Source organism: Penaeus japonicus, unplaced genomic scaffold (assembly GCF_977035675.1).
Source record: "Penaeus japonicus unplaced genomic scaffold, GWHDUDI00000001_assembly GWHDUDI00000022, whole genome shotgun sequence".
In the NCBI taxonomy this organism is placed as follows: domain Eukaryota; kingdom Metazoa; phylum Arthropoda; class Malacostraca; order Decapoda; family Penaeidae; genus Penaeus; species Penaeus japonicus.
The window spans coordinates 39,908,466-39,918,465 of NW_028234424.1; the positions used below are offsets into that span (position 1 = coordinate 39,908,466).

The 10,000-nt window shown below is 42.2% G+C and overlaps 1 protein-coding gene across 1 annotated transcript in view; it reads left to right on the forward strand.

Annotated features, from left to right (window-relative positions):
* Nucleotides 1–10,000, forward strand: part of Bcat (Branched chain amino acid transaminase) — a 26,291-nt gene that overhangs the window by 814 nt on the left and 15,477 nt on the right. The window contains exon 2 of the mRNA XM_086549894.1: nt 9,605–9,617. Coding sequence (XP_086406020.1) covers nt 9,605–9,617 — 13 coding nt within the window. The remainder of the gene's footprint in view (nt 1–9,604; nt 9,618–10,000) is intronic.

Below are 10,000 nucleotides of genomic sequence, written 5' to 3' on the forward strand. Positions count from 1 at the left end.
GACTTCAGAACGATAATGAGAGAGAGAGAGAATAGCGTATTTAGTGAGGCAATTATGAATGTCATACTCACTATATGTAGCATCTGTAACTTATTCTTGAAGATGTCAATGGCATGCTGTTCATACTAAGAAAGAAAATAGTACCCTATAGATCGATAAATGATTATTGAAAATTTACATGCCGATTTGTATCTGAAAGCAGGTAAATTTCAGCAAGAGAGTTTCAACATCTTTCTTGTGAGGACCTCCAGGCGAAAGACGTGGAACCTGCTCAGCACTGGCTCAGCTTAAAAAGAAAAGAAAAAAAGAAAACATGATTATAGGGTACGCTCTACAACCTAAGGTTAAATAAGGTCTGCACCGTAGAAAGCACTGAGTATATATATTTATTTTTTTAGATATTGGAATGCTGTTACCGTTTAAATGGTTAAATGAATTCTATACTTGTCACTTGCATATCTTTTCTATTTGATATATAACTGTACGAACATAAATCGATTTTTTCGATTAACCTTGAACTATAGTTTCACATGAACGAGCAGCAACCGAAATGCCAATTAGAAGAAAAATACGTTAGAACAAGCATAGGTTACGCGGGAATAAGGGTTGTCATGGCAACACGAAGAGTTAGTAGCTCACAGTATCAGCATTTTTTCTTGAGAATGTGCTTTAGTGATGTTGGAGCATAGATAAGTATATTTTTTGGATAGCATTTGCACGAGGCATTGAAGGTGTTTGAATTGGGCATCATATCACATGTATGAGAAAGGTATTATCACCTCCAGGTAGCATAGATAATGAAGGTAGGGTTCAGGTGCTTTGACCTGATACGTAGAGGGGTCAGGCCTGGTCAGTTGGTTAATATGAAAGGTGATTTTGAGGGGGGTTGGGGGGACTGAGATTCCTTGAATCGTAACGGAGGCAAATTAAATGATATATCACTGATAAACGTGTAAAAAGTATTTTTTATCTATAAATTTATTAGTTAATAGTTAGTTAATAGGTTATAAACACCGGTGATTTTGTACATGCGTAAGAGCATCTAGTGGGATAATTTCAGAAAGATAGGCGAACGAAAGATCATACGAAATGTTATACTGTAGGTCACCTAGACGATCAATATTTCGAAGGCTTCAATACTGTGATGGAATGTTAGCGGTGTATGGGCGTGAGGACTTATTTTCTGATTCTGAGGATTATGGATGTATGTGTTTGTTCTTGTTATTTGATGTCATATAAGTAAGTTTTGTTTGTTTGGGTGTATTTTGAGAGAGAGAGAGACAGGGAGAGAGAGAGAGAGAGAGAGAGAGAGAGAGAGAGAGAGAGAGAGAGAGAGAGAGAGAGAGAGAGAGAGAGAGAGAGAGAGAGAGAGAGAGAGAGAGAGAGAGAGAGAGAGAGAGAGAAGAAAGGTTAACTTGATTTCCTTTGATTCTTATGGTTAGAAAAAAATAAAATCCCAAGTCGCATTGCTTAATCGAATAAATATAACGATGGATTTTATTTTAAACCATTGCTGCAAAGGCCATTGACTCAAACACTGGACATGGTTATGATGTAACCAGGAGGGTTACATTTACGATATGAAAGTAACTGATGAATCCTGTAGAATATTAATGATGCTGATTGTAGAAGAGAGAGAGAGAGAGAGAGAGAGAGAGAGAGAGAGAGAGAGAGAGAGAGAGAGAGAGAGAGAGAGAGAGAGAGAGAGAGAGAGAGAGAGAGAGAAAGAGAGAGAGACGATGAAAAAGAAGAAAAAGAATGAAGGTACTTTTGTGTTATCTGGGCTGTTGCATGAGAAAATGAAAAAGTATTGATAACGAGTAAAAAGGAATTTACACTCAGCGTGATTTATTACGAGATAAGAATAAGAGAATGAAATTACAAAGGAAAGTATGATTTCATGTAGGATGAACACAGATGAAACATAGACAAAAGATGAACATAAACAAAAGCAATTAAATTGTGGAATTAATCGAGAAGTGGAGGTGGTGAATTCGAGGAAGTGTCTGGCAGTGTGCTTGAAGGACAGTTGTGTTCATGCACACGTGTATGTAGATAGATGTTTTACACTATTTGTGCTTCGTGCTTGTTTTTCGATTTAAAAAAAATATTTTCAATATTCAGATGTGTAACAAGGATGTTATGTAGAAGAGATAATGTTATGGAATTGTTTAAAGTGAACCAACTTACGGTGTCTCCCGAATATCTGTTTTTATTTATTATTATTATTTTTTTTTTGTAATCTGCTTTTTAAAGAGAAACGAAACAAAAGATAAACAAGATAACAGAGAAAGATGAAGAAAACATCCGTATTCAGCTGTAAATCCAGTGGGAACTATCAGGGAATACATATGCAATATTCTTAAGAAATAAACCTTTGATGTATTATCACACAAGGACCGGAGTTGGCTGCATGCCAGACTGCGGAAAAGTTACCCAGACTTGCATCAGCCTGAGCAAGTATGAGGTGAATGTTGGTGTGTTAGGAAGGGTGGAATGAGACAATGTGCAACCTTATGAGCTAGGCGAGACTGCCAATTGTGCTCCACGTCCATTGGTATTCGAGGATTCAGGAGAGGAGAGAATCTGCCGAGAATTTGGATAAAGCAGAAGAAATTTCTTGGGTGTTTTATTAACTAAGGATGATGTATAGGTGGTAGTGTGATTTATAAAAGGCAGAGGTACATTTGCTTTTATGCATAAATGTCCTTGAGAATGTCCTTACAGTATCGTAATTAAATTCTTTTTACCTCTCCCTCACTCTGGAATGTTGACACTTTGACTTCTGTACTCAAAGAGAGAGAGAAAAGATTTTTTAAAAATTATATAAACGAGTTTGTCTAGCCAAGTTTCTTTTACAACACAATTAGGCCATGTGACACTTGTCTAAATATATGTAGTTGGCTTCCGTTGCACATAATAAAGTGCCAAGATCTCGGAGCCTGTGCCAGAACCCCACCCCTCCCCCGTTTCCTTATTTCCCTTGGTGTTATCCCTTATTTGCTCTGTCTCTCCCTTTTATTCATTTTTTGTTTTGCTTCTTCGCGTTTCTTTCGTCCTTTTTTGTTTCTTTTTAGTCATAGCTTTGCATTATTTTCTTAATTTCTCTTATTTTCTCTTTCTTTATTATTATTTTTTTTTATCTTATTTATTCTTATCATTTACATTTATTTCTATCCCCCATCCTTCCTTCATTTCCCTTCCTTGTACATCTGCTTATTTAATTTCATTTTTTTATTTATTTATTATTTCCATGCCTTGTTCTCCTCCGCGATGTCTTCTCTATATTCACATTCTTTTCCTATTCCTCTCCCTCTGTCAGTATTTTTTTTCCTCGATTTTATTTTCATTATCCTAACTCACCATCACCGCCACAGTGATCATCGTAGCCTGCTTATCACTATCTCTCTAGTCTTCATGGAGTGGCAAGCAAGTGCACACATGCTAGCTTAGGGAGTGAGGTTCGTGGGGAGGGCGGGGTTAGTTGCAAAAGCAAGGTGCACCAGCTGATAAGGGTGTCCGAAATCACAAGGTCTTGGTCACGCGCTGGCTGAAGAAGAGAGCTTGAGACCTCTGTTGTTACAAGCTTAGAAGTCTTTGGAATATCATGCCAGGAGGTAATCATTCTCTTGGAGGTACAAGTAGAATATCAGCTGCAGGGATGGGCGTCATAATTGCTTGGATGCACAGCTGTGTACCAGACGCCCTCGACTAGGCTGAATTTCCGATGCTCGCTCGCTTGCTGTCGCAGCTGCTGTTTCTAGTTTTTTTTAATCGCATTTTGATTCTAGAAATGCGAGACGTCTTAAAAGCCTCGTGCTTTTAGGTGGTGCGAGGTTGTGTGGTGGGACGCGGGGAGTGTCAGTCATGCGAGTGTTCTACCTTGATCTAACCATAATTGTTAGTCTCGTCTTTGACCGGGCCGGGAAAATTGGCCATTTTTTATTTATCTATCCCTTGCCTGTTTTTTGTCGTCTTGTCGTCGGATCTTGAGGAAAAAAAGCAAGTTCGAGTCTCTGTAATGTTGGTCTCTCTCTGGCATAACAGGATGTAAGATTTGTGTGATGATATTTTATTGCAGGCTTATGGATCATCTGCTCAATTGGGGTTTTGCGTGTTCAGGCTGTACTCTTCAAGGCCATGGAACTGGTATTGTCATGTAAAGTTGAAGTGTTGCTATGTTCTTACATGGGTTCTGAAAGGTAGGAAGAGAAACTGGTATGATTGGCAAGTGTTATCCGCGTGTAATTCCAACAGTGGGTAATCTGGACAATACTAACATGATTTATATTGGAGATTAGTCCCTCTAGAGAGAAAAAAACAGGTGGCACGAGAGGAAATTATGCAAAAAAAGTGCTACCTGCACAAGGAGTCACTCTCATTCATTTATACATCAGTTCACTCACTCTTTCATTCATTCGTTCACCTCTTCACTCTACCCTACGCGAACACAAACAAATACACATGAATACAGACAGAGGAGGATCGAGTAAGACAAGTGATATACAGAAAAAAGGGGGGGGGGGCTAGGGAGAACTAATATCTAATATCCCATCACAAAACAGAGGAAAGATCATTCAGACGTCTATAATGTTGCTCCTTCGTGGGGCTTCATGAGGGTTGTATAGGTTGTGTGTACCAGTAACATCAGAAGGGGGCGGGGGGATGGGGGTAGGGGGAGGGGGGATCACGCTACCGGCCAAGGTACACTGTAGGTTCTCTGTGGCCATAATCTTCCTGACCTGTAGATATTAAGTGTAGCTTCTTTAATTAGTTTATTGCCGTCGTTAGTTGGCGTTGTTGATCTAGTCCGATTAAGGAATAAACGCGTTAATTTCCGAAGAACTCTTTCTTTTTAATTATTAATCTGATTAATTTCACACTCGCGGAAGTGCGCAGCTACTTTGATTTTCCGACTAAGTGGACTACTGAGCGTCAATCTACCTATTTAAAGATGTGACATTTATAAGAAATGCGTCATAGGGTGAGGAGGCTTGACCTATTTTGCTCTACCCTTCTCCCTCCCCCTCCCCCTTACGTCCCCCCCTCCCCCTCCCTCTCTCCCTCCCTCTGCACGGCTATGAGATCGATGGCTGGAGAAGACAAGCGGCGAAGGACCACTGGGGGTAGAGGAAGCAGGACTCAAGGACGTCCATCGGAAGGGGGGAAGAGGGAGGAGGAGGGGGGAGGGGGAGGAGGGAGGAGGAGGGGGAGGGGGAGGAGGAGGGGGGGAGGGGGAAGAGGGAGGAGGAGGGGGGAGGGGGAAGAGGGAGGAGGAGGGGGGAGGGGGAAGAGGGAGGAGGAGGGGGGAGGGGGAAGAGGGAGGAGGAGGGGGGAGGGGGAAGAGGGAGGAGGAGGGGGGGAAGAGGGGGGAGTAGGCATAGAAAGAGGGGATGGCGAGGGAAGAGAAGACAAGCGCAGGCAGCTGTGTTATTCCTGACTCAATCTTGTTTAGTCTAACACCTCGAATAGTTTCATGTCAGCAAAGAGCGACTGGTGGTGACTGGACAGCACTCTAAGGGATCGGTTTATTGAACTTTACCGGCGTATATAAACAGTGTGGTGAATATAGGTCGTGGTTTGGTCTTGGGTAGATAGGAACTGAATTATAAACACTTGACAGAGGAAGGAAAAAAAATATGGTGAGTATTTTAGATCGTGGTACGGGAGAAGCCAACAGGAGCGACGTAGCACATGCGTAGTTGATATAACTTTAGTATTTTATGCGTCGCAAAGGTCGATGATACGTCATGGCTTTTCAGCTGAGATTTGTTGAACTGAAAAAGCGAAGAGGGGCTTGCAATAAACATCATGCAGCACATACCTACTTCCCCCTTGGCACTGGCTTGGACGAGACCCTGACACGCCGCGTGCCACACCAAGCCAGAATTTCTTATGTAATTGGATAAGGAAGGTGCTTTGAAGTTTTTGTTTGTTTGTTTGTTTGTTTACGGAATTAGTGTCCCATGGAATTCCCATTGCGTGACTACCTCTTCCACGCAACAAAGACATCGGGCCTATCAGGTGGGAGAGTAATGCCGGTAATACAAAGATGCGAATTTCTAGCCAATATTTTAGTATTTATTTATTTATTTATTTATTATTATTTTTTTTTAGTGCGTGTTACTCTCTCGCTGTCCTATTGTTCCCCTTAGATTAATATGTTCTAAATTCATCTCCCTGATTTCTTTGCTTGAGGAATTAAGTGGGGGGGAAAAGCCTGGTGGGGAGATTGAACCCATGCCAATTTGTCTTAGCCCAGAGTTCAGTAACATCGGGTGTCTTAGAGAATGGGTATTGCATCATAAACTATGCAACGCACAATCCCCACACACCTTTGTCATGCAAGAACCGTTGAAAAGCCTATCCTCAGCTCTTCTTGAAGTTGTCATCTCAGCTTTGACAGCTTCACGTGCCTCAGATATCATTGCCAAATGTTATTTTTGAACCACTAGAATTATTTATATACATAAATAAGCATAAACAGCCGCGCAACCATCCACTCACAAGCGCTTAGTTGCTTGCAATTGTAGATACAAAATGGGTTACAGCTAGATAGATTAGGTTAAGCAGCATCAGAAAAAAACGAGTTTAGATTAAAACAGCATTAGAATAGACGAGTTTAGAGTAAAACCGCATCATAATAAAGCCAGCTTAGGTTTAAACAGCATCTGAAAAAGCCAGCTTGGGTTTATACGGCATCAGAAGAAAGAAGATAAGCCAGATTAAGTGAAGCCAACAACGGAAGGAAGAAAAAAAAAACAAAAACAAGCCACGTTAGGATAAACCAGCATTTAACCCACAGTTTCCCGGATGCTGCATTTTTAAGACAAGTGAATAGGAATTTGGGTGTTTGGGTGGCTTGCTTTGAGGGCTTAGGGCGAGAGTGAGATGAAGTTTTCTTGTGGGCGGGGTCGGTGGTGGTCGGTGGCTTCGCAAAGCCCGGCTGGCGTCGTGCCAAAACCTATTACTGAACTGCATTACCAAGATCGATCAATTGCAGCTTGGTGTAGGTAGGCATCACGTGTGGTGAATATTGCTGTTCAGCGGCTGGTTATTTCTGCGGTGAGTCAAGTACAGCGTGAGTAAAGAAGGCGAGGATGAATAAATATAAAAGAGGGATGAATCTCACAGTAGCATTTAGAGTGGGCTCAAGTTCGGTAACCGCAAGATGTTACCAAGATTTCCTGGTCACTTCGAAAGGTCTGAGGTCAGGCAGCTGGAGGTCAGTAACGGTTACTCTGGTACTCCGGATGACGTAAAATAAATGCCGGTTCATACACACACACAACTGTGGCATTTTCTCGTACTCTAGAGACAGGAGAATGCGAGTGTTCCAGCGGTTTTTCAGCGAGATGGAAGGAGAAAAGCTTACTGCATTAATTCTGTGAGGGTATTTTTGATTGAGTAACATATCCAGGTATGTTAGATCTTTTCCTTTGATCTAAGTGATTATGAAAAAAAGACGGATGAATTTGCATAATGATTAAATCAATGTATCGATTAGAATAAAAAAAAATAATTAAAATCTCAGGCTGACGAATAGCTGACGCAATAGAAAGACAATGAATGGAGCTGATAGACGTTCATCTAGTTGCCAAGTTACGGGGCTATGCTAACAGCCGGGAACTGGTGAAAGAATTGGCTCGCATGTAGCCTCGCTTTGTTTTTGTTTTAAGTGAACTGGTTTTAACTTTCGAGATGTTGATTAAAATTCTGGAGCATGTATGTATAATATTTGAATGGTTTGTCAGCATGGCATGGCGAATCGTTTGAGTCTGTAGCTTTTGTTTCAGGTTTGTTATTTGAATTTTGAATTTTGTACCTTCGGTTTTCTTTGTTGTTATTTTCTGGCAGTATGAAATCAAACTAAATGTCTTTGCTTCTAGAAATAACACAAGAAGCGTGTTTAAGTACTCTCTTCATGTAGGTTATAAGGACAACCGGTATTTTTGACACTAAAAAGCTAAGATGACCCAGTTGGCAATACGTATATATTAAGGGAGGAAAAGGGACAGGCTTGTGGATCTGTGATAAGAGGACAAAAAAAGAGGAAGAACAATCAGCAAAAGGGAGGAACAAAATGGAACGTCAAAAACTCCCCCAAAAGGGAGTAAACAAAATGGCACAAAACAACTTCTCCTTCTCCTTCTCCTTCTCCTCTCCACATGGGTATGCTAGAAAATCGAGAGAAAAAAGAAACGATGCTAACGATGATAGTATGTGGTACAGGGACAACATGGAAATTACGCGTCGAGGAGCACATAGTCGCCTAAACAAATAAACCAAACAGCCCCTTTAATCAAAAACTAAAAAAATAATATACTCTACAGCGACTATTTAAAGGCTTGTTGGGGTCAAACTGACAAGATAGGGAGCCTTGCGGAAAGAAGCCTGGAAAAAAAGCCTGAAGACCAGTTACAAGAGAAGAATCCTGCGGACCTGGGGAGGGGGTCCAGCTCTTAACGGAGTAACGTCATTCCAAACTGTTGGCTTGCTTAAGGTTATTTCGGTTACTGTTGAGAGAAAGTGAGTGACGGACAGACAGACAAACTTAGGGTGATGCTGAACCTGTGAAGGAGAGAGGGAGAGTAAGAGAGAGAGAGGAAGAGGGAGAGTAAGAGAGGGAGGAAGAGAGGGAGGAAGAGAGAGAGAGGAAGAGAGAGAGAGAGGAAGAGAGAGAGAGAGGAAGAGAGAGAGAGAGGAAGAGAGAGAGAGAGGAAGAGAGAGAGAGAGAGAGAGAGAGAGAGAGAGAGAGAGAGAGAGAGAGAGAGAGAGAGAGAGAGAGAGAGAGAGAGAGAGAGAGAGAGAGAGGATGAAGGAAAAAGTCCAGTCTTTAAAAAAGGGAGAGAGGAAGAGGGAGGGAGGGAGGGAGAGGGAGAGGGAGAGGGAGAGGGAGAGGGAGAGGGAGGGGGAGAGAGAGAGAGAGAGAGAGAGAAGAGAGAGAAGGACGGGATGAGGGAGTGAGGGAGTGAGAGAAGAGAGAAGGAGAGAGGAGAAAGAGGGAGAGAGAGAGAGAGAGAGAGAGGAGATGAGAGGAGAGATGAGGAGAGAGAAGAGAGAGGAGGATGAAGCAGAGGGAGAGGGAAGGAGAGGCGAGAAGAAGAAAGAGAAGGAGGGAGAGGGAGAGGGAGGCGGGGGGAGCGGGAGAGGGCGAGGGGGTGGTGGGAGAAGAAAGAGAAAGAGAAGGAGAGGAGAAGAGCAGGAGAGGGAGAGGAAGAGGAAGAGGAAGAGGAAGAGGGAAGAGGGTGAGGGCGAGGGAGAGAGAACAGGGAGAGAGAGAGAGAGAGAAGAGAGGAGAGAGAATCACACAAGAGAAGGAAGGAGAGGGTTGAGAGAAGAGGAAGAGGAGAGAAGAGAGAGAGAGAGAGAGAGGAGCTGGAGAGAGAGAGAGAGAGAGGGAGAGAGAGAGAGAGAGAGAGATGAAGGAAAAAGTCCAGTCTTTAATAAAGAGAGAGAGGGAGAAAGGGAGAGAGAGAGAGAGAGAGAGAGAGAGAGAGAGAGAGAGAGAGAGAGAGAGAGAGAGAGAGAGAGAGAGAGAGAGAGAAAGAGAAACTGACTGACCGATCTGGCAAGGTAAAACAGCGTTGAGAGAGCTATGTAGTTTCCCATGCACTGTCTCCTGCCACCTGATATGCATGCGTTAGGTGGAGATTCGACAAGGCCAGTATCAGTTACCTTCTAAAGATAGATTTTTATGTGATTTTCTGGAATGAGTAACGAACTGGTTTACGAATAGCATTTGAAGGGGGGTACACATACACATACACATACACATACACATACACATACACATACACATACACATACACATACACATACACATACACATACACATACACATACACATACACATACACATACACATACACACACACATACACATACACATACACATACACATACACATACACATACACATACACATACACATACACATACACATACACATACACATACACATACACATACACATACACATACACATACACATACACAT